The following is a 24,248-nucleotide window of genomic DNA, read 5'->3' as shown; positions in this document are numbered from 1 at the left end:
GAAAAAAAAATCCTCACATTATAATAATATAAATTCTTACCTAAAGCACATGCAGCTAAAACTGAGCACACTTGTTAATTTGGCAATATATCCAGGTGAAAGATTTCTAAGCCAAATAATAACTGAAATTTGGGCACTTACAGGAAAGGCCAATAACATTCTGATTGGGGTCTCTTGTCAAGGTGGATCCTAGGCTGACAGGATGATATGATCTAAGATTACTTAGCTCACAACATCAAGAGTTTCCTACATCAGTTTTATTTAAAACACAAACAAGTATTTCTCTTTCTGTAAGGGCAAATGGTTCAAATAATGCGGAACACGAAACATTGACTAATACAAGTGCTTTAAATATGAAACAAAATTATTTTTTAAAAAAGCAAAAGAATAAAGAATATATACAAAAGGGACCTGGAATCTGTAAGCTGATTCCAAAAACGAAATAAGTAGAAAATTTGTGGTGCAACCTGAACATTCTACCCCTGCTTTGGAGAAGGGCTATCATACAACATTCAGTCAGCTGAAGATGGATTGGTAGAGGTGTGTCTATACATAAATTTCAAGTCATTTTTGCTTGTGCAGAATCATCCAAATCTTCCCAAGACTGAATGGGCAGTCCTGTGGCTTTCTTCCTTTTCCATATTCCCAACAAGGCTACATGAAGTTCAACTCTTGATGAGCCGCTTACAACAGCAGTTCCTTAGGAGCCAACATGACAGGTGGGTCAGATTTCCCTATGAGAAACAAAACTGGCCACCTACAGCAAAATATCAAAATGGGAAAGTCCTTCCTTCCTCCTCCTCCTCCTGATTATATACAACGTATCTCCTTTCAAGACTATTATTCCCATCATGCTTATTCCTTCACAAATCTAAACCTTGAGGTGATATGAAGGAAACCAACATCAAGAAAAGAAAACTCAATTCAGAAATGAAGAAAACTGGCAGGTATACAATACACCCCCAGAGCATCTCAATATCCCTGGCACAGTACAGTTCCATGTACTGCTACAGCCCATAGATAAACATTGGCAGCTTGAATAAGCTCATTTTTTCCCTCCGGTGGGTGAAGGCCACCAAATAAATACTGGGCAACAGGGGTTTGATGGGAGAGTTAGAAATAAAAAATTTACCAGATTTTGTCCCTGTGATAATTCAATGCCAGTAAGGAGGCAAGTACTGAAGAAGAAAAGGGACAATTTTCATACTACAAAAGAATTTCCTCTAATCATGTCACCATTTCATATAATGAATCCAGGGAATCCCAGAAATAGAAAATTAGTTTCAGGGGACCCCCTGAGGCACTTTAAAGCCTTTTAAAAAATTACAGTAATAATAAATTAGATATTGCTCTTCAGAGGCTAATGGAGCAGCAGAAGCATCAAAATCAGGTCCAAAGAGTTATGCCCACATTACAGGCTTCCTGAGCTGCTCAGCCCTCTTTAAAGCTCAGCTGAATCTCTAAATACCTTTAAAAAGACATACAATTTAACACAGACTGGGTATTTTTGTTTAGTGGTAGCACAAAATTTGGTCCTTAATGGTAGCAGCTGTCTTCATCCATTTCAAAGTCAGGTAATATTAAGTACATCAAGACAATACATAAAGAACACAACAAAGGAGAAAAAAGCCAAAACTGACAAACACCTCAAGGAGTCACTAAGTTCGCTTGCACCCTTTCACTTGACCTCCCTCTCAGTCTCTTTTTTGTGGAGAGAAGGGTATGACAGAACTTTTTTCTCAGAAGATGATAAACAATGGCATCAAATGGACAAAATGGTTATAAAGTAACTTTAAAAATCTGACCCCAAGGAATCCAGGACACATACAGATAATTCAGAGGTATACTTCTGATTTGGGGCAAATTCTAGACTAAAGAAATGATCATCTCAGGTAAATGTTACAATAGATGAAACTAAGTCCAGCTTTTTGGCGATTTTTTTTTAAGTGTCCTCACTACCACCTTCAGCTATCAATCATTTCTGATAGCTCAAGCAGAAGGTCATCTTCATCTTTCCCAGGATCCAGGTCAATCTCAGCTTCCAATTTGCCTCCTGAAATCTCCCATATTAGTTTCTCAAAATCATCCTCCACAGAGAGTGGGGGCTTTCCTGTTGAGGCAGAGCTGAGTCGGCGAGTTTTCATGCTCATTTGGGATGAGGAAGGGCCAGACACCTCTGGGGGTGAGGAATCTGAAGAGGACTGGGTTGGAGGCAGCACGAGACTGTAAGAAAAAAGAGATTATTAGAAAACTGCCCTTTTTTCAATAGTTGGCTGAATCACCTAGTCTCATGGACACAAAGAGTGAGCAAAAATTTGTTTCTAAGAACATACATAAAGAAACAATTCTTTTACTGATTTGGGATCAAGCATTTTTTTTTGCAGGCGGGGGCAGAGTCTCCCTTTGTCACCCAGGCTGGAGTGTAGTGGTACAATCGTGGCTCACTCCAGCCTCGACCTTCTTGGCTCAAGCGATCATTCTGCCTCCACCTCCCAAGTAGCCGGGTCTACAGGTGTGTGTCACCATGCCTGGATAATTTCTTTTTTATTAGAGACAAGACCTCACTACGTTGTCCAGGCTGGTCTTGAACTCCTGAGCTCAAGTGGTCCTCCACCCTCAGTCTCCCAAAGTGTTGGGATTACAGGCATGAGCCGCCCTGCCTGGCCAGCACCAAGCATTTCTATAACTCAAAGTAGGTGTTAAAGACATCTTTCAGAGGCTGGGCATGGTAGCTCACACCTGTAATCCCAGCACTTTGGGAGGCCAAGGAAGGTGGCTCACTTGAGGTCAGGACTTTGAGACCACCGAAGATAATGTGGCAAAACCCTGTCACTACTAAAAATACAAAAATTAGCTGGGCCTTGTGGCAGGCACCTGTAATCCCAGCTACTTGGGAGGCTGAGGCAGGAGAATTGTTTGAACCCAGGAAGTGGAGGTTGCAGTGAGCAGAGATTGTGCCACTGTACTCCAGTCTGGGTGACACAGTGAGACCCTGTCTCAAACAAAAAAACAAAAAACATCTTTTAGGTAATATAGCAAAATGTAAATAATGGCACCAAAGGAGAACAGCAACCCTAAATTTTCATACTTTCTTGCATTTAATTTGAAGTGCAGCAGATTTATTTGGATGTTGCTGAAGTTGTTTATCAGTGTTATTCTCTAGAGAGCCTAAACAGTAACAGGGGCCTGGAGTTTGTTTAGAAAGAATTACAAAGCATTACCTGTCTCTAGGATTTTCTGCTTCAGGCACAGTGACTGATTTGTCCTCAGAGACAAGCGGGACAACAGCCTGCAAAAGGAAGAGTCAGGTAATTCAGTGAGAGTTGGCTTTTTAATTTGAGCATATTCATTTTCTTTTGCTGCCTTCTTAGAATTGTGGCTGATTCTTGAAGCCTGTGAATCTAAGAATCGATAATCTAAAGGTTGAGTATATAAATAAGCAAAATATCTTGCCACCTAAAAATTAGCTTTTAAAAAATCCTGTCCTGCTACTTCACAAATATCAAACTGTGAATATAAAATACAGTAATAACCCAAATTACGGAAATGCCAGGAAGCGATATACACAAGATATAGATAAGAGTGCTAGTAGACAGTCTTTCCTGCTTTCCCACCACACAGAATAAAGCACCACGAAGTGAATATACGTCTTACCACAGCTGCTTTTTTGGCTGGGGGTTCCTGTAGGACACTGCTGGAGCTGAGTGGCTTCACAGCGGCAATGACAGCAGGGTGCATCTCCACTGCCTTACGTTTTGGGGCCAATTTGGGGGATGACACAACTTTAACCACAGATGGCTTCACGTTCACTTTGGGTTTAGCTACAAGGGGCAGAAAATATCTGATAAACAGCGAGAATAAACTCTTTTAAATGGAGAATAACTCAGAATAAAATATCAAAACTCCTTCAGTATTAGAAATATCACAAATAATTTATTTAAAAAGAGACTGAAAATGGTCCAAAGGCAATTTGTGGTCACCATGGTGGTCACTATAGGTGGTCACCATGTAGATATAATACCACTTAAATTTGTTACCATTCCTCTATTCCTTTTTATTCAATACCAGAGGGAAGATGCACCATAGAAAGTTTTACACAAAGCTTTTTAAATAGCAATTTTAAATTCTAAGAACTCATCTCGTTTTGCCTTTGTATAAAAATATCAGAAATATTACTGTCTACCTGTGGATATAAGGCAAATGAAATTCAACCCAGTTATTGCCAGGAAGTTACTGGCAACAACTGGGTTGAATTTGGTAATTTTGATAACCTGAAGCAATACATAGTATAGAAATACTTGCCTTTACCCCTTTTTTCCAAGGTCTGTGCTGCACATTTCACATTCAATACTGAGTCTCCAATCCCTGAGGTTTCTACCTCCACCTTCTGGGATGACTTTGTGGGAAGCCGCTTGGTCAGGTGCCGTGTGATTCCTGGCACAGCAGTGAGCACTGGTTTCTCTGCCACTTGGGTATTGTAAGAGGCCATATCTCCCCGAAGAGGTGTCAAGACTGATTTTTCCCTCTCCTGCTGTTTCTGCATGTGCTTCTCTCTCATGGTCTCACATCTCTTAACTTGAATTTTAGTGATGTCAACTCCTGTGGTCTCACCTGAAGCCTGTGGATAAATTTAAATGACAGAATTAAAATCTGATACCTCTAATAACCTCTATGATATAAGTACCAGGCTAACATCTAAGTTAAGCAGAGTCTCACATGATCCAGAATCTGAGAGAAAAGCTCTTTATTTGATGTCAAATAGACAATACCCTGTTAGAGATGAAAGATTAGAATTAGACATGTGTGGAATAATAAAAAAACCCAGATTCTACAGGCTGGAAAACCATGACTCTAAGTCAAATACTAATGATTCCTAAATAATCAAATACTTGCACAAAGATTTATGTACAAAGATATTATTTTATTTATGATTGTGTAAAACAAACTCTGAATGTCCAGGAAAAGACTTTATTTGTGTAATGGAGAATCATGTGGTCAGTAAAAACAAACTTCTTGAAGAATTATTAACATGATAAAGTTAAAGTAGGCTGTCAAATGATACACTGTAGAGTTCTCGATTATGTTCTAAATATGGGTTTAACATTAAACAAATTCACATGCATGCATATATAAACAAAAAGGTCGAAGAAGGCCAAGTGTGGTGGCTCATACATGTAATCCCAGCACTTTGGGAGGCCAAGGCAGGCGGGTCACTTGAAGCCAGAAGTTCGAGACCACTCTGGACAACAAGGCAAAACCCTGTCTCTACTAAAAATACAAAAATTAGCCAGGCATGGTGGTGCATGCCTTTGATCCCAGCTATATGGGAGGCAGAGGCACAAGAATCGCTTGAACCCAGGAGGCAAAGGTTGCAGTGAACCAAGATAATGCCACTGCACTCCAGCCTGGGCAACAGAGCAAGACTGAAAAATCTCAAAGAAATCCACGGAAAAGATAATGATGGTTACATCTGAGCTGTATATTTTTAGGGCTTGTTCATTTTTTAAAAAAATTAAATTTCCAACTTTTGTATGATGCATAGCATTAGAAAAAACTCAGTTTAAAAAATATTGATGGCCAATTAAACAAAAAACTTTAAAACAGCAGCAAATACTGATATACACAGAACTATAGGAAATTCTCATAAGAAATTATAAGTAAAAAAGATTGTTTACCTAATATATGAGTGAATTATTGAGAAATTTACTGTAAGGTAAAACTACCAATTATCTAGCCTTTGTTTGCCATGAACAAAACCATACAATGATCTTAAATTTACCTCTTTAGCTTCTGTTCTAATACTGCTCTGAGAATCAACTTCATTTCCTTCCTGAAGGTTCTTCTCTTCTTTCATCCCTATATTCACATTAAAGACATCATCAGTTATTTTATTTAAGCTGCAACTTCATGATAGATATGTTAAACAAAACTTTATTTAATGAAAGTAGTAAGACAGGACAAATAAAATTACAGTTAAAGTCCATTTGTGCTCCTAAAGTCTCAAAATACACATTAAAATAGCAAAGGTTGGCCAGGCATGGTAGGTCACATCTGTAATCCCAGCACTTTGGGAGACTGAAGTGAGCAGATCACACTTGAGGTGAGGAGTTTGAGACCAGCCTGGCCAACATGGTGAAAACCCATCTCTATTAAAAATACAAAAATTAGCCGGATGTGGTGGCACATGCCTGTAGCTCCAGCTACTCGGGAGGCTGAGGCAAGAGAATCACTTGAACCCAGGAGGTGGAGGCTACAGTGAGCCAAGATCACGCCACTGCACTCCAGCCTGGGTGACAGAGTAAGACTGTCTCAAAAATAAAATAAAACAAAAGCAAAGGTCTACACAGCACTACTGAAAAACTTCATTTAATTCAGTGTTTTCAACGTTATCTGAGTAAAGAAAGGTTGTCAAAGAACTCCTAGGAAGATCCCATGGAACACCCCTCTAGAATATTATGTGGGGACGTGGTACTAGAGACCAAGTTCTCTTGTTACCTGTTCTTTTGGTGATTCGCAGCAGCCGCCTTGCCCCTAGAGTGGCCTCATGTTGAGACGGAGAGCTGGTGCTGCTCTCAGAGCTCTGCTGCACCCTCAGTGCCTTCTCCAGTTTAATTTCTTCTAGTGTCTTGATGTGCACCTCCTGCATAGACTTTGTTTTACCTGCAGGCTCCTCTGATTGTCCTTTGCTGGCAACAATGGGTGGCAAAACTACTGTTTTTTTAATTTCACTATCAGTCTTTAGCTTGATGCAAGTTGCATCCTTTTTGCTTTTTTGTCTCTCTGCTTCCTGCTGCCGATGTTTTTTTTCAGCCAGGACCTCAGAGAAGGTTTTGATACGGATAGTGGAGGAGCTTCTTGCTCCTGAAGTAGAATCATCAGTTTTTGAAGGTCCTTCTGTCTTGAGTTTAGTTTGCAATTCTCCACGTTTCTGACTGGCTCTTTCAAGAAGAATTTCTTCTAATGTCTTCACATGGATCTCACCAACTTTATTAACTTTCTCTGTTTTCATAGGAGAAAAACATGTCATTATACTTGAAGTTCACCTCTTATTGACTTATGATCTCTCTATTCTTGGATCAAGACAGTCCAATAGAGAGCTATCATTTAAGCAGTCAATTAAAAGGATCAAAAGGGTAACATTTATTTCTTTTCTTTTCTTTTTTTTTTTTTGAGACAGAGTCTTGCTCTTTTACCCAGGCTGCAGTGCAGTGGTAATAATCTCGGCTCACTGCAACCTCTGCCTCCCAGGGTTCAAGTGATTCTCCTGCCTCAGCCTCCCAAGTAGCTGGGACTACAGGTACCCGCCACCAAGCCCGGCTAATTGTTTCTATTTCAATTTTAGATTATTACAAGTTTCAGGCAGTGGTCCTCAAGGAAAACTCTTTGGAGGCAAAAATCGATTTGCATTTCTATTCAGAAGCTTATTCTTCAGAAACTGAAAGCCATTACTAGTTGGATAAATTTGTCACTATAAACCTTAACAAAAATAGCAATAAATCATTCATTAACTTATGGCTATAAACATGTAATGAACACTGGGCTAGAAATACAATGGTAAGCAAAATAAAATCTCTGTTCACATGTAATTTACAGTCTAATAGATAAATAAACAAGCTATAGCAGAGTATGGTAATGATAACTGCTTTGATAAGGGACGTATAATGCTATAAAAGGACACAGCAGGAACACCTACCCTTGTCTACAAGAAAGTGATATTAAATGATAAAGGATAAAAAGAAGGTAAAACAAGTAACGAGATAGAAGAAAAATACAAAAGGCCCAGAAATTGGCATGCCACTGAAGAGCTATTTTCAACGATACATTAATCATTCTATATCTGTCTAAACTGAAGAGCAAATGTCACACTTCACAGATAGAACCATTCTCATTACCGAAGGGCTAAGAAAATAAATAATGAAAAGAGATAGTGTTGGCCAGGCGCGGTGGCTCAAGCCTGTAATCCCAGCACTTTGGGAGGCCGAGACGGGCGGATCACGAGGTCAGGAGATCGACACCATCCTGGCTAACACGGTGAAACCCCGTCTCTACTAAAAAATACAAAAAACTAGCCGGGCGAGGCGGCGGGCGCCTGTAGTCCCAACTACTCGGGAGGCTGAGGCAGGAGAATGGCGTGAACCCGGGAGGCGGAGCTTGCAGTGAGCTGAGATCCGGCCACTGCACTCCAGCCTGGGAGACACAGCGAGACTCCGTCTCAAAAAAAAAAAAAAAAAAAAAGAGATAGTGCTATGAAATAAATAATTTGGAGATCATACACATATATATGTAATCACTGAATAACAGCTTTTAATGAACCCCCACCCCCACACCTAAAAAAAACATCCTTCCAAAATCTTTTTTTTTTTTTTTTTTGGTAGAGATGAGGTCTTCCTAATGTGCCCCAGGCTGGTCTCCAAACTCCAGGCTTCAAGCAATCCTTCTGCCTCAACCAACCAAAGTGCTGGGATTACAGGTGTGAGCCACCATACCCAGTCTGAAATCTTAAATATACTGTGTTCTGTCTCACTTTCTGAACTCTTAAGTATGCTATTCCCTCTACTTGGAGTATTCCCTGCTGATCTCATTTCTCTTGCTACCTGGTTTTTTTTTTTTTTTTTTTTTTTTGAGACAGAGTTTTGCTCTGTTGCCCAGGCTGGAGAGCGCAGTGGTGTCGTCTTGACTCACCACAACCTCCACCTCCTGGGTTCAAGTGATTCTCTGCCTCAGCCTCCCAAGTAGCTGGGCCTAAAGGTACCCGCCACCATGCCTGGCTAATTTTTGTATTTTTTGTAGAGACAGGGTTTTGCCATGTTGGCCAGGCTGGTCTCAAACTCCTGGCCTCAAGAGATTTGCCTGCCTGGCCTGCCAAAGTGCTGGGATTACAGGCGTGAGCCACCACACTGGGCCTGCTTAGTTTCAAATGAGTTCCACTTAAAACCTGATACCCTCCAATTTAGTTTTTCTGATCACAGCACTGAACACTCAGTACACTGTAATTGCCTGTATCTTCAAGTTCTTTAATAAAAAATTGCAAGTTCTTTCAATCCAAGGTAGCAAACATTTCACAATTACCACTCCAAGAAAGTACAATATGAATGGTGACATGGAGGCCCTGTTTCCCTCCGCTACCAAAATTTCACTGAAATGACAAAACATTAAAAATAAATCCACACCAGCAATGAGAAATAAGGATGTCTCTGGCAGAGCATACATCTTGAAGAATTTCTAAAACAGAAAGCAGATGTCTGAACTTACAGAAAAATGGAAAAAGAATAGTTAAAACCATAGGCGTGAGTTCTGCTCCTCCCAATAGAGCCAAAGGAAACTGCCAAACTTGGGTTAACTAGTATTAAAAGCAACAGTGGGATCTGACATAACCATTAGGGTAGAATTTAAGGACCACCTATACAACAGATGGGCGAGTCAAGATCTCCTCCTGAGAACTGCTCACTAAAAAGAGGCAAGTTTGCCCACGAAGAGCACATTATGATGTTGGGGCTGGAGAGAAGCAGAGCATGAAAATCCCAGGCTTTCACAATACCAAGCAGAAAAAGGGGAGGGAGGAGGGATAAAATAGCAAATCTGAAAAAGGAAAAAAGTTGTTTCCATCAGAAAATAGTCTTATTGCGGCAATTGTATGAGCCCCCAGACTTCCCATCTTCAGTCTACACAAGCTGCCTGTTAGTACACCCTCTCCACTTAGCCAGACGTTAATGAAGTCTCCCAATCAGGAAAGAGGACAACTTGGGGAAGGGTCTTTAAAATCAAAGGAAACCCAAGCCAGGTACTTACAACTATAGAAAAACAATATGTAAGATAAACCAAAATAAATAAAAAGAAGTGGTTAAGAAGCCAAAATAATACACAAACTTTTTAAAATAAAAATAAAGACTTGAATTAGAAATCCCAGAGCAGGCCAGGTACAGTGACTCACACTTGTAATCCCAGCGCTTTGGGAGGCCGAGGTGAGCGGATCACTTGAGGTCAGGAGTTGGAGACTAGCCTAGCCAACATGGTGAAACCCCATCTCTACTATAAATACAAAAGTTAGCCAGGCACGATTGTGCGTGCCTGTAACCCCAGTTACTTGGGAGGCTGACACAGGAGAATCACTTTAACCTGGGAGGCAGAGGTTGCAGTGAGCTGAGATCACGCTGTACTCCAATCTGGAAAACAGACTGAGACTCTGTCTCAAAAAAAGAAAAAAAAAAATTGGTGGGCACAATGGCTCACGCCTGTAATCCCAGCACTTTGGGAGGCCAAAGTGGACAGATCACCTAAGGTTGGGAGTTCGAGACCAGCCTGACCAACATGAAGAGGCCCCGTCTTTACTAAGAATACAAAATTAGCCGGGCGTGGTAGCACGTGCCTGTAATACCAGCTACTCAGAAGGCTGAGGCAGGAGAATCACTTGAACCTGGGAGGCAGAAGTTGCGGTGAGCCGAGATCACACCATTTCATTGCACTCTAGCCTGGGCAACAAGAGCGAAACTCCATCTCAAAAAAAAAAAAAAAATTAGAAATCCCAGCTGAGAAAAAAGAAAAAAAAAAATAAGAGAACAAAGAAAGTTATTGAAAAATAAAATTTTTCAAGTGCCAAAATAAATTCATGTGAAGGACTGGATAATAAAAAAAGATAAGGCTGGCCCCAAATCAGCAATCTAAAAAGGAATAGGCAAACTACATATAGCCCATATGGCAACCACCTAATTTTGTACATGAAATTTTGCTGGAACACACCAGCAGTCATTCATTTACATATTGCATACATATGCATATGGCTGCTTTCACTCTATGGGGTAGCTGCAATACTGTGGACTGCAAAGTTATTTATATCTGACCCTTTACAGAAAAAAATTGTCAATTCCTTATCTAAAAAACAAAGTTGAACAAAGCTCATAGAAGGTTAGCCAAAAACAAAGAAACAAAAAGTATAAAGAGACATGCAGGCATATGTCCCAAAGTTCCAACATCTATCTAATACAAATTTCACAAGAAAACAAAAAGAAATGTGCAGCGGTCATACTCAAAAGAAATTAATGTTTTCTAGAGCTAAAGAAGACAAATCTTTAGATTCAAAGGGCCCACTGAATCAGTATTTATGTATTTACTGAATCAGTATTTATGTATTTATCATAAATACTGATTTAGGAGAATGAACAAAAATGATGCATGTTTGATCCATAACAGTGAACCTGTAGCATACTAGGGAGAGATAAAACCCTAGAAATCTCTGAATAATTCAGGTTGCGTACAACAGAATAAGAATGTCCAACATCGGACTTCCTTGTTATGATGCTAATATAACTTTAACATCCAAATCAGATAAGGATGGGGGATAAAAAGTAACCTAAGGCGGCTAACACCATTCATAAATAGAGATGTAAAAATACAAAATTTTTAAAAGCCTCAAACTGAATCCAGCAAGGTATTAAAAAAAAGATGGAAGGTTGAATACATGGATGTTCAATTTATTATTCCTTAAATTGTACATATATATACTTATGTAGTTATATTTCATACTTTAAAAAATTTAAAAATTATAACACAGGAAGAATATACAGAAAACCCCAATACCCAGATAACACCAAATTTTATTTATATTCTGGTGTATTTTTGAAGATTTTTTTAAAGGCGTATGTTTATATCTTTACAAAATTAGAATAATCTCATATATATGCATGATTCCCTAGACAATAAGTTTCTATAAGAAGAAAATAAACTAAAAAAAAAAAGATTCTTATGTTGCCCTAAATCAGGAGGTCAAAAGTGGTATGTGCTCTTTTGTTATCTTTCTTCACTAATGCAATTTGATTTTTCCGTATCATCATTGTTCAGCATTTGACTTTTCATGACAGCAATTATTTTTGCACATAACTATCATAATTTTATCTAAACCCTTTTTGTTGTATATTTAAGTTGTTTCTAATTTTCTACTATTTAGCCAGGTGCGGTGGCTCATGCCTATAATCCCAGGACTTTGGGAGGCTGAGGCAGGTGGATACCTGAGGTCAGGAGTTTGAGACCAGCCTGACCAACATGGTGAAATCCCATCTCTACTAAAAATACAAATATTACGAGGCGTGGTGGCATACACCTGTAATCCTAGCTACTGGGGAGGCTGAGGTAGGAGAATCGCTTGAACACAGGAGGTGGAGGTTGCAGTGAGCTGAGACCTCGCCATTGCACTCCAGCCTGGGCAACAAGAGCAAAACTCTGTCTCAAAAATAAATAAATTAAATAAGTAAGTTTCTACTATTAATGCTATGATGAACAATCATTTTACCATCTCTAAGCACAAAAAAGGAATTGATCCCAGTTGAGTTTGAGTTGACTTGATCAATTACTTAAAAAACAAACAGAACTACAAAAAAACCCAAAAATCCAAAGCCCTTAACGAGCAACAGGTAAATGTGAGAAAAAGCAAAGGCTCTTACAGCAAAGAAAAAAATTATCAGAATCTGGTCTTATGATTTATTTACCTGTTGCATCTTCATTATTTGGACCAGCTGACATGCCTAATCGCTCCTTAAGAGACTTGGAAACTTGAGCTGTGAAAAGAAAGATTTTAAAAAATCAAAAGTTGAACAGAAACTTTTTACAGCTTAAATGTAGGTTTGCTGGGCATGGTGGCACACACCTGTAATCCCAGAACTTTGGGAGGCCGAGGCAGGCTGATCACTTGAGGTCAGGGGTTCAAGGCCAGCCTGGCCAACATGATGAAACCCTGTCTCTACCAAAAAAAAATACCAAAAAAAAAAAAAAAAAAATTAGCCAGGCATGGTGGCGGGTGCCTGCAATCCCAGCTACTCAGGAGGCTGAGACAGGAGAATCACTTGAACCTGAGAGGTAGAGGTTGCAGTGAGCTGAGATCATGCCACTGCACTCCAACCTGGGTGACAAGAGTGAGACTCTGTCTCAAAAAAATAAAAAATAAATAAAATAAAGATTTTAAAAAATCAAAAGTTAAACAGAAACTTTTTATAGGTTAAATACAGGTTTGTTGGGCATATTGGCACACATCTGTAATCTCAGCACTTTGGGAGGCCGAGGCGGGTGGATAACCTGAGGTCAGGAGTTTGAGACCAGCCTGGCCAACATGGTAAAACCACATCTCTACTAAAAATACAAAAATTACTCGAGCATGGTGGCGTGTGCTTGTAATTCTAGCCACTAGAGAGGCTGAGGCGGAGAATCACTTGAACCAGGGAGGCAGAGGTTACAGTGAGCCAAGATCGCGCCACTGTACTCCAGCCTGGGCCACAGAGAGGGACTCTGTATTAAAAAAAAAAAAAATTAAATTTTTCTTCTCCACAGAACAGATTTATGTCAATCACAGATTCCCTAGAGTACTCTGGAAAGCTTAAAACATGCCAGGCATGGTGGCTCACGCCTATAATCAAACACTTTGGGAGGCTGAGGCGGGCAGATCACCTGAGGTGAGGAGTTCAAGACCAGCCTGGCCAACTTGGTGAAACCCCATCTCTACTAAAAATACAAAAATTAGCCAGGTATGGTGGCACATGCCTGTAATCTCAGCTACTCTGGAGGCTGAGACAGGAGAATTGTTTGAACCCAGGAGGCAGAGGTTGGGGTGAGCTGAGATCGCGCTACTGCATTCCAGCCTGGGTGAGAGAGTGAGACTCTGTCTCAAAAATCAAAAATACCAAAAGAAACAAAGAAAAACTTACTTTATATCTGAAAAGCAAAAACTACTGAATTAAAGAAAATAATTTTGTTATTGTAGAGCCTTCTAAAACCTTATTGTCAGCGAAAGAATTTTTCCTCCAAGTAAATTTAAAATATGCTCCTTAGTTATGAAAATCTTCAATATGATCGATACACAAGGAGGAAAGGAATGTGGCAAAGAAAGCAACTTTAGCTTGCTCTGAGAATACAAGAAAACCTCCAAACAGGAACATCTACTCATCAAAGCCCCTCGGGCAAGGGGAAAAATTAAAGGAAGCTTCTTATTTCAAAGAAAGTTAAAACCAAACACAATGAGAAGAAAAAAAAACACCTATTCTTTAATAATTTAATGCTAGTGTTTCACTGCAAGTCATAAAAGGGGAAAAAACATAAATCCAACCTTGGCTTTTTGTTCTCCTTCAACCAGAAAGAATTCTAATTCCCTGAGCGGCGCAATAGTACATTCCTATATTCCCAGCTACTTGGGAGGCTGAAGAAGGAGGATGGCTTGAGGCCAGAAATTTGAATCCAGCCTAGGCAACACAGCGAAATCTTGTCTTTAAACAAACAAAACAAAACAAAAAAATCTAACTCCCAGCCATCTCTTGATTTAGTCCACATGCCTCAAATAAACTTGCAAAATACCAAACCTATGCCACGACCTCGTCTTATCCAGATTATTTTAACAGCCTGCCAACTCATCTCCAGGCCAGTATGTTTGCCCCCTTCTAATCTGTCTCCATATTGCAGGCAAAGTAATGGTTTTAAAATGCACATTTGAACCTTTGATCCTTGTTTATAACCTTTCTTTTTTTTTTGAGATGGAGTCTCACTCAGTCACCCAGGTTGGAGTGCAGTGGTGCGATCTCGGCTCACTGCAACCTCGCCACCCAGGTTCAAGCAATTCTCTTGCCTCCGAGTAGCTGGGATTACAGGTGCCTGCCACTGCACCCAGCTCATTTTTGTAGTTTTTAGTAGAGACAGGGTTTCACCATCTTGGCCAGGCTGGTCTTGAACTCCTGACTTAGTGATCCACCCCCCTCGGTCTCCCAAAGTACTGGGATTACAGGCATGACCTACCATGCCCAGCCTGTTTATGACCTTTCAATGGGTTGTTAATATCTTAGAATAAGTCCAAACTTTCTAACATGGCTTAAAGACAACATTATGATCCAGTCACCACGCTCTTCAGCCCACTTCTATGTTTTAGCCATATGCAGTTCCTTGAGCATACCACTCTTAGCTCTGCCTTTGCAGGAGTTATTCTCTCTGCCTGAGACACAGCCCCTGGCTCTCGAACTTCATCTGGCTAATTGCTAACTCATGCCTTAGGTCCAAACTTTAATATAACTTCTTCTGTGAACCTTCCCCTAACAGATGGTAATAACAGGTGCCTCTCCTACATGTTACCATGAACACTGTGTACTTTTCTCTGTTACAAAATTTATCGCATTTCTAAGTATTCCTACCTGCCATTTATCCTATAAGCTCCTGAGGAGTGTGACGGTGTTTTTTTCAATGGTGTCTACCCAGAATCTAGCAGAGTAAGGATTAAATGTTTGTTGAGTGAATAATATAACAAATACAAAATAACCCATTTACCTGAACAAAAGAATGACAAACTACAGCTGTTAGCATTACAAGAAACAAGTGTCACAATTACATACACACACAAAGTATATAAGAACACAGGTACCTTTCTTTGGTGTTTTGTCAATGTTAGTTTCTGGAACTTCAACTTTCTTCCCTAGCCTCTGTGCCAGGCTACGCTTTAATGGAGGATCACTGTCACTGCCTATAAAGAGGGAGAACTTAGTTTAAGATTTCAAGTCAATCTTCAGCAAGGTCAAGAAATACAAACAAAAACAGACAACACAGCATAATTCTGTTAAGTGTTCTGCATACATATGGCATGTTTGTTCATCGGCTTCCTTAGAGCTCAATGTTAGAAACATAAAAATGTCCTAGAAAGAAGAGGTAGGAAGGCGAGATGCAGTGGCTCAGGCCTGTAATCCCAGCACTTTGGGAGGTTAAGGCAGGAGGACCACTTAAGGCCAGGAGTTCAACACCAGCCTGGGCAGCGCAGCAAGACCTTGTCTCTAAAAAAATTAAAATAAAAAATAGTCGGGCATGGTGGCACACACCTGTGGTCCCAGCTACTTAGGAGGCTGAAGCAGGAGGATCACTTGAGCCCAGGAGGTAGAAAGGCTACAGTGAGCTATGATCGTAATACTACACTCTAGCCTGGGCGATACAGCAAGGCCCCATTCTCAAGAAAAGAAAAAAAAGAGACAAGGAAAAGAGCAAAAAATTAAGGCCGGGTGCGGTGGCTCACGCCTGTAATCCCAGCACTTTGGGAGGCCGAGGCGGGCGGATCACAAGGTCAGGAGATCGAGACCACGGTGAAACCCCATCTCTACTAAAAATACAAAAAATTAGCCGGGCGCGGTTGTGGGCGCCTGTAGTCCCAGCTACTCGGGAGGCTGAGGCAGGAGAATGGCGGGAACCCGGGAGGCGGAGCTTGCAGTGAGCCGAGATCGCGCCACTGCACTCCGGCCTGGGCGACAGAGCGAGACTCCGTCTCAAAAAAAAAAAGAGCAAAAAATTAGAATGCACAAACATTTACCATATAAATTAACTGACTAAACTTACAAAGGAAAGGTCATAAACTCTGGTTGAGATTAAAGTTCAGAATTAGAAATGTGAAAAATCTTCATGTACAAAGAATCTGTTTTTTTTTTTTGAGACAGGATCTCACTCTGTCACCCAGGCTGGAGTGCAGTGGTGCAATCTCAGCTCACTGCAACCTCCACCTCCTGGGCTCAAGCGATACTCCCAACTCAGCCTCCCAATTAGCTAGACTACAGGCACACGCCATGCCTGGTTAATTTTTGTATTTTTAGTAGAGACAAGGGTTTGCCATGTTGCCCAGGCTGGTCTTGAACTCCTGAGCTCAGGTGATCTGCCCACTTCAGCCTCCAAATGCTAGGATTACAGCACTATGCCAAGCCCCCCGCCCAAAAATCTTAACTGGTCAGCTGCTGAATTAAGTAAATGCATCCAGGATGAGGAAGACAGGTTAAGAATTATAAAATTTTAAGTTTTTTAGTATGAAGACTTTAAGAGCCACATAACCCCTTTCTCTCCAATTCTACAAAAGAAATCTAAGGTTCTGAAATATTCTGTATCTTACCCAAGTCATCAACTAGTTAGTGATACAGCCAAGACCTAAATCAAGTTTCCTAATTCTAGTTGCTATTTTTTTGAGACGGAGTCTCATTCTTTCGCCCAGGCTGTAGGGCAGTGGCACAATCTCAGCTCACTGCCACCTCTGCCTCCCAGGTTCAAGCAATTCTCCTGCCTCAGCCTCCCGAGTAGCTGGGATTACAGGCGCACGCCACCATGCCCGGCTGATTTTTATATTTTCAGTAGAGACCTTTTTGTAGTAGAGATGTTTGTATTTTCAGTAGTTTCACCATGTTGGTCAGGCTGGTCTTGAACTCCTGACCTTGTGATCCACCCGCCTTGGCCTCTCAAAGTGCTGAGATTACAGGCATAAGCTACCACGTTCAGCCTTCTAGTTTTATTACACTGTTCAATACAAGTTGCTTAAAAGTCACCAGTTTTTAGAAATGGTTTTTTAGATTGCTTGACTGAACTTACATTGTTTGCAAGGTACCATTAAAAACTTCAAAAGACCCTACACAGAGTATGATTGTCTTTCTCCCCTCATTTATAATTTAAATAGAAAACAATCACAAAGTTTATACGTATGCTGATGTTAAAACAGCTCATTTCTATATTTTAAAAACTTTTAATTATTATTTTTAGAGACAGGGTCTTGCTATGTTGCCCAGGCTGGACTCAAACTCCTGGGCTCAAGGGATCCTCTAACCTCAGCTGCCCAAGTAGCTGGGACTACAGGCACGCACCACCATACCTGGTTTAGTATTATTTTTTTCTACCTAAAATGTCTAGATCAGCTTTATCCAAACTGAAAGTCTTATTAATTTGAAACCCTGGTTTGGTTTGTACTCTAAATACATGCTGAGACATTAAAATACTGCTCTTAGCTCTCCCCACCATCTTGGATCCTGTGGAGGCCTGCTGGGAACAGGACTTCTTAAAGGGAATATGTCTAGAAGGCTGTGGTCCAAGGGCACAGGTCTCCGGGAAAAAAGGGAGCACATAGTTTTTCTTAAAATTGAAGGTGTTTATGTCCCAGAAGAAACAGAATTCTATTTGGGCAAGAGATGTGCTTATGTATACAAAGCAAAGAACAACACAGTGACTCCTGGTGGCAAACCAAACAAAACCAAAGTAATCTGGAGAAAGGTAACTCAGGCCCATGGAAACAGTGGTGTGGTTCATGCCAAATTCCAAAGCAATCTTCCTGCTAATGCTATTGGACACAGAATCTGAGTGATGCTGTACACCACAAGGGTTTAAACCAATGAAAAGTCAGTAAAAGTGGATTTGTGCTATTGTAAATAAATAAAAATAAAATACTGCTCTTTAAAACCTAGAACTGGTATTGTTTCTTGATTTACAGCTACAAGAGATTTCTAAAGACTGCCTCATTTCTGTCTCTTCTAAGCTCTTTTTGTAAATGACTGTATAACGTGTAAAGTATTCATTTGACTATAACCTTGGGCAAGTTATTTAACCCTTCCTGAGTTTGAGCTCAGTGCAGAAAATATTTACTGATATCAAGTGCCAAACATTGCACATGGTTTACTCATGGTTGCCGAGGATTCGATGAGAATTTACATAATGCTCGATATACAGCAAAGCCACAGCAAATATTAATTTAATTCATGGGCATTATCTCATCACTGAAAGTTTTTATTACTTAGAGCGTAAAGTGCATAACTCATTCAACAACACATTCCCATCTCTCACTGTCTGAAACTTCGAAATGTTACTAAGTTCAGAACAGTTCTGAAGATAGGGTAGCGAGAATTGCATCAAAGAAAACACAAAATGAAGGTAAGGTTTCCTTTTTAGGACATTTAAAGTAGTATGAAGAAAATTCTGAAGTCAGAAAAAATTCTCAAAATAATTTTTTGAAAGCCAGGCGCAGTGGCTCACACGTATAATTCCAGCACTTTGGGAGGCGGAGGTGGGTGGATCACCTGAGGGCAGGAGTTCATCGAGACCAGCCTGGCCAACATGGCGGAAACCCCATCTCTACTAAAACTACAAAAATTAGCCAGGGGTAGTGCCATAATCCCAGCTACTCAGGAGGCTGAGGCAGGAGAATCACTTGAACCTAGGAGGTGGAGGTTGCAGTGAGCTGAGATTGTGCCAGTGCACGCCAGAGTGGGCGACAGAGCAAGACTCTCGTTTCAAAAAATAATAATAATTTTTTGGAGTCAGACACATTAGGGTAGTTATACAACAATTTACTAATATGGTAAAGTACCTCCCCCCAAAAATAAAATAGCAGCCAAGCATGGTAGCTCATGCCTGTAATGGCAGTACTTTGGGAGGCCAAGGCCGGCAGATCACTTGAGCCCAGGAGTTGGATACCAGCCTGGGCAACATGGTGAAACCCCATCGCTACAAAAATTACAAAAATTAGCCAGGTATAGTGGTGTATGCCTATGGTCCCAGTTACTTGGAAGGCTGGGGTGGGAGGATCACTTGAGCTCAGGAGATGGTGGTTGCAGTGAGCTGAGATTGCACCACTGCACTCCAGCCTGGGTAACACAACAAGACTGTCTCTAAATAAATAAATAAGCAAGCACCAATAGACTCAAGGACTCAAATTTTATATATACATATTTTCTTCTTTCTTCTTACGGATTCCTATATTCTAAGAGACACACATTATATTAACCAATGATTTTTTTCACCTCTAAAACACTCACATTTAAATATGTCCAGAGAAATAGAGGTGTTCTTTACCATTTTAAAAATCTAGTTCCTTTCAAAATGCTGGTCATGGTCATAATCTAATTCAACTGCAACACTTCAAATCTCTATAACTTCAATAAAAGGTACAAAGCACTCATGAAAACATGAGGAATTTATAAGTGCTTTCAGCCAATACAGGCGCACCAATAACAATGATGTGATCTGTTTAAAGAGAGTTTGGAGAAGCTATCATGTTAACGCACAAACAAGCAGAAAAGAAAAGATATGCACAAAACTTATCTTACCTGCTGAAAATTTTCGTTTCCCCAGTCTCTCAGTAAGACTCAATCTCACCAAGGGTTCTTCTCCTGAAATGGCAAAAGCAGAATTTCTCTATCCTTAGTCAATTTTTCTGTATTCAGTAACTACTAATAGGTACAAAGTATGTTCTGATATTAGCATGAACCCACCCAGAAAAGTCTCTTGAAAATCAGGTCTCAGTCTCAAGGAAGCCCACTACATTAAAAAAAAAAAAACAAACCCAGAACCTATTAATAACAAACAGCCAAACATACAGCCCAAACAGAAGCAACAGCACAGTACTAATTATTATTATTATTATTTTTGATAATAATAATAGAGTCTCGCTCTGTCACTCAGGCTGGAGTGCAGTGGTGTCACCTTGGCTCACTGCAACCTCCACCTCCAGGGTTCAAGCAATTCTCCTGTCTCAGCCTCCCGAGTAGCTGGGACTACGGCACACACTACCACGCCTGGCTTTTTTTTTTTTTTTTTTTTTGAGACAGAGTCTCACTCTGTCGCCTAGGCTAGAGTGCAGTGGCCCGATCTCAGCTCACTGCAATCTCTACTTCCCGGGTTCAAGCGATTCTCCTGCCTCAGCCTCCTGACTAGCTGGGATTACAGGCGTGCACCACCACGCCCGGCTAAATTTTGTATTTTTAGTAGAGACAGGGATTCACCACGTTGGTCAGGCTGGTCTCGAATTTCCGACCTTGTGATCCGTCCACCTCGGCCTCCCAAAGTGTTGGGATTACAGGCATGAGCCACCACACCCAGTCTAATTTTTGTATTTTTAGTAGAGATGGGGTTTCACCATGTTGGCCAGGCTGGTCTTGAACTCCTGGCCTCAAGCAATCCGCCCACCTTGGCCTCCCAAAGTGCTGGGATTATACATGTAAGCCACTGCACCTGGCCTAGCATAGTACTAATTAGTAATAGCAGTCGAGTATAAGACAGATTGTATTCTCAACCAATTGGTTATAAAGCTGAAACTACACTTTTGCTTATGCACTTTGATACATTAAATGAAACTGTACTCTACTCCAATGTTAACTCTCCAATATAACTCTCTTTGATCACCTCAGGAAGAAGTGAGCTCTCTTCTAATTCTTTGTTGTTTGAATTGCACAAACACTTGAATGTATTTATAATTCCTTATTAAACTTAAAATTATTAAATGAAAATACTTTATTACAGGCTGGGTGTGGTGGCTAAAACCTATAATCCCAGCAATTTCAGAGGCCGAGGCCGGCAGATCATTTGAGGTCAGCAGTTCAAGACCAATGTGGCCAACATGGTGAAACCCCATTTCCACCAAAAATACAAAAATTAGCCGGGTGTGGTGGCGGGTGCCTATAATCCCAGCTGCTGGGGAGGCTGAGGCAGGAGAATCACTTGAAACCGGGAGGCGGAGGTTGCAATGAGTGGAGGTCGCACCATTGCACTCCAGCCTGGGCGACAGAGCAAGACTCCATTAAAAAAAAAAAAAAGGGCCGGGCGCGGTGGCTCAAGCCTGTAATCCCAGCACTTTGGGAGGCCGAGACCGGCGGATCACGAGGTCAGGAGATCGAGACCATCCTGGCTAACACGGTGAGACCCCGTCTCTACTAAAAAATACAAAAAACTAGCCGAGTGAGGTGGCGGGCGCCTGTAGTCCCAGCTACTCGGGAGGCTGAGGCAGGAGAATGGCGTGAACCCGGGAGGCGGAGCTTGCAGTGAGCTGAGATCCAGCCACCGCACTCCAGCCTGGGCGGCAGAGCAAGACTCCATCTCAAAAAAAAAAAAAAAAAAAGAAAAATTAATGGCTGGTCATGGTGGCTCACGCCTGTAATCCCAGCACTTTGGGAGGCCAAGGTGGGCAGATTACCTGAGGTCGGGAGTTTGAGACCAGCCAGACCAACATGGAGAAACCCCGTCTCTACTAAAAATACACAAAACTCAGCAGGGCGTGGTGGCGCATGCCAATAATCCCAACTACTCGGGAGGCTGAGGCAGGAAAACCACTTGAACCCAGAAGACGGAGGTTGCGGTGAGCCTAGATTGTGCCATTGCACTCCAGCCTAGGCAACAGGAGTGAAACTCAAAAAAATAAATAAATAAATAACTTTATTATAGTTCTTTAGTCACACAGGAAGCCAATAAATGTATTGAGTGGGTATCAACAGTAAATGGAAAAAAAATGGAAAAAACAGTAAATGTGAGGGCTGCTTGAAGGTTGAAGAATTTCAACCTTTTAAATATTAGAGTTGAATGTACCAACTTTTCATCTTTGTATCTCATCAACATACTAACAAATTCCTGAAAATTCATCAAAGGTAAAAGATACTCAAGGATTTTGCATTCCCAATTATATAAAAGTAGAGGCTTGACAACTCTAAGACCTACCTATACCTTACCTTGTTTGGTGGAGAGAGTTACTGTCCTCACCACAGTCCTGACATTTTCTTTTTCAGGACCTGGAACGGGCTCAGGGTGAAGTAAAAGACTGGAAACTCCTGAAGAACCCTCTGAATAAGGCAAGTCAAAGAACAGCAAATAATTTATGGAAAATAATGCTACTGCAAGTCAAAAGATTTGTTTTTGTAACTAGTTAAGTCCAATACAGACTGATATTATGACTATAAGCCAATCAGCCTTTCTGTATCTGTTTGCCTACAGTCAAACGGGGTAGTGGTGAGGGGAGCCTTGGGCAAGATGTGAAAACAAAATATAAAATTATTTTGAGTGACTTAGGCACCCAAACTACTTTTATTTACCAATAAGGCTAATATTATTCTAAAATTAACCTCAGAGGTATACTAGCCATCAGGTGTATCAATCCAACCTATTCTATTCAAATTTAATCATCTGAAAACACAACTCCAAGGTTCCTATAAAGCAAGCCTTAAAACAACGTTCTTAGAACCATTTCTCTCTATATATACTACACTTCAAACTATAAATGGGGCGGTGGATTACCTGAGGTTGGGAGTTTGAGATCAGCCTAACCAACATGGAGAAACCCTGTCTTTACCAAAAATACAAAATTACCCGGGCGTGGTGGTGCATGCCTGTAATCCCAACTACTCATGAGGCTGAGGCAGGAGAAGAGCTTGAACCGGGAGGTGGAGGTTGTGGTGAGCAAAGACTGCGCCACTGCACTCCAGCCTGGGCAACAAAAGTAAAACTCTGTCTCAAAAAAAAAAAAAAAAAAAATTGGGGGTTGGAAATACAGATCAGTCAGGCTACCGTAAGCTCCAGAAGAAAATCCTAGCAGCTCTTCAGGAATAACTCTTCTACTAGAAAATGAAGTTTTTCCTTTTTTCTTTTTTTTTTGAGACAGTCTTGCTCTGTTGCCAGGCTAGAATACAGTGGTGCAATCTCAGCTCACTGCAACCTCCACCTCACGGGTTCAAGTGATTCTCCTGCCTCAGCCTCCCGAGTAGCTGGGGCTACAGGCGCATGCCACCACACGTGGTTAATTTTTTGTATTTCAGTAGAGACAGGGTTTCACCATGTTCGTCAGGATGGTCTGCGTCTCCTGACCTCATGATTTGCCCTCCTCAGCCTCCCAAAGTACTGGGATTACAGGCGTGAGCCACCACGCCCAGCCTTTCCTCTCTTAATATAACTTCTTTTTAACCACTATAAGAACTTACAGAATTAATATAGTTCTTATATGATGTTCTTTAGAGCTGTATTTTTCAAGATATACAGGTTCTTTCAGATTCTTTATTGTACTCAGCTCTCAATCATTAGGGACTGAAACACAGCTGCAGTGAATTAAAAGCAACCACAATTTAAGTAAGTTTGTGTTTTACTTCAAACAGGCCATGGAAATGAAAATCTATTTTCTCATTTTGGCTGTTGTTTCTAGAAGCGTCCTTAGTATTCTTCCCTAGCAACATAAAACTATCCATGCCAAAACTTGTGATGACTTACCACCTTGCTTCTTAGATTTTTCCTTCATTTTCTTTGACTTAATTTCCTCAAGAGTTTTTATTCCAAAATTCAAACATTCACCTGAAAATCCAAATAGAAATTTTATGAGGAACTAGAGCCTTTTCATCTTTGTATTCTATATGAATATAGCAGGCATTTATTTTTTGAATAAATGATCAACAGAAACTAAGTATAGGTATGTATGTGTGTAGCATGGGAAAAGGAAGAGGGAAGCCAATTATTGTGAACTAAATTTCAAAGTTAGTTTCAACAGTGCTGTAAGATTTGGCACCAATATAGCCTCTTCTTACCTTGCTTTATATTGACTGCAGGTTTCCGGACAGAAGTCACTCGTAATCCATTGTGAACTTCAGGACTTGATTGCAGGGTAGGTGTTTTGGTTTCATCACCTTCCTCAGAAAACTGATCTGTATGCCAACATTTAAGGCAAATTAACAATTAAAAATAAGCCTATAGCTTTA

At 40.7% G+C, this 24,248-nt stretch overlaps 1 protein-coding gene and 1 long non-coding RNA gene across 52 annotated transcripts in view; one reads left to right on the top strand and one right to left on the bottom strand.

Annotated features, from left to right (window-relative positions):
- Positions 1 to 242: 242 nt before the first annotated feature.
- The window catches only part of ZC3H11A (zinc finger CCCH-type containing 11A), a 58,587-nt gene continuing 34,581 nt past the window's right edge, over positions 243 to 24,248 (bottom strand). For 21 of the 51 annotated variants that reach the window (XM_077958560.1, XM_077956756.1, XM_077956694.1 and 18 more), the window contains 12 exons: positions 24,078 to 24,194; positions 23,767 to 23,847; positions 22,242 to 22,352; positions 19,851 to 19,913; positions 15,383 to 15,481; positions 12,480 to 12,548; positions 6,496 to 6,999; positions 5,780 to 5,856; positions 4,303 to 4,618; positions 3,655 to 3,821; positions 3,222 to 3,289; positions 243 to 2,223 (listed from right to left, as the gene is read on the bottom strand). In XM_077958560.1, coding sequence (XP_077814686.1) covers positions 1,965 to 2,223; positions 3,222 to 3,289; positions 3,655 to 3,821; positions 4,303 to 4,618; positions 5,780 to 5,856; positions 6,496 to 6,999; positions 12,480 to 12,548; positions 15,383 to 15,481; positions 19,851 to 19,913; positions 22,242 to 22,352; positions 23,767 to 23,847; positions 24,078 to 24,194 — 1,931 coding nt within the window. In that variant the 3' untranslated portion in view covers positions 243 to 1,964. 51 annotated transcript variants of the gene reach the window in all.
- LOC144341212 (uncharacterized) lies at positions 8,418 to 12,233 on the top strand. Its single transcript, XR_013418029.1, has 2 exons — positions 8,418 to 8,867; positions 10,263 to 12,233. It is a non-coding gene; the product is annotated as an uncharacterized LOC144341212 (long non-coding RNA).

Source organism: Macaca mulatta, chromosome 1 (assembly GCF_049350105.2).
Source record: "Macaca mulatta isolate MMU2019108-1 chromosome 1, T2T-MMU8v2.0, whole genome shotgun sequence".
Lineage (NCBI taxonomy): Eukaryota > Metazoa > Chordata > Mammalia > Primates > Cercopithecidae > Macaca > Macaca mulatta.
This window is presented reverse-complemented; position numbering and strand designations above follow the sequence as displayed.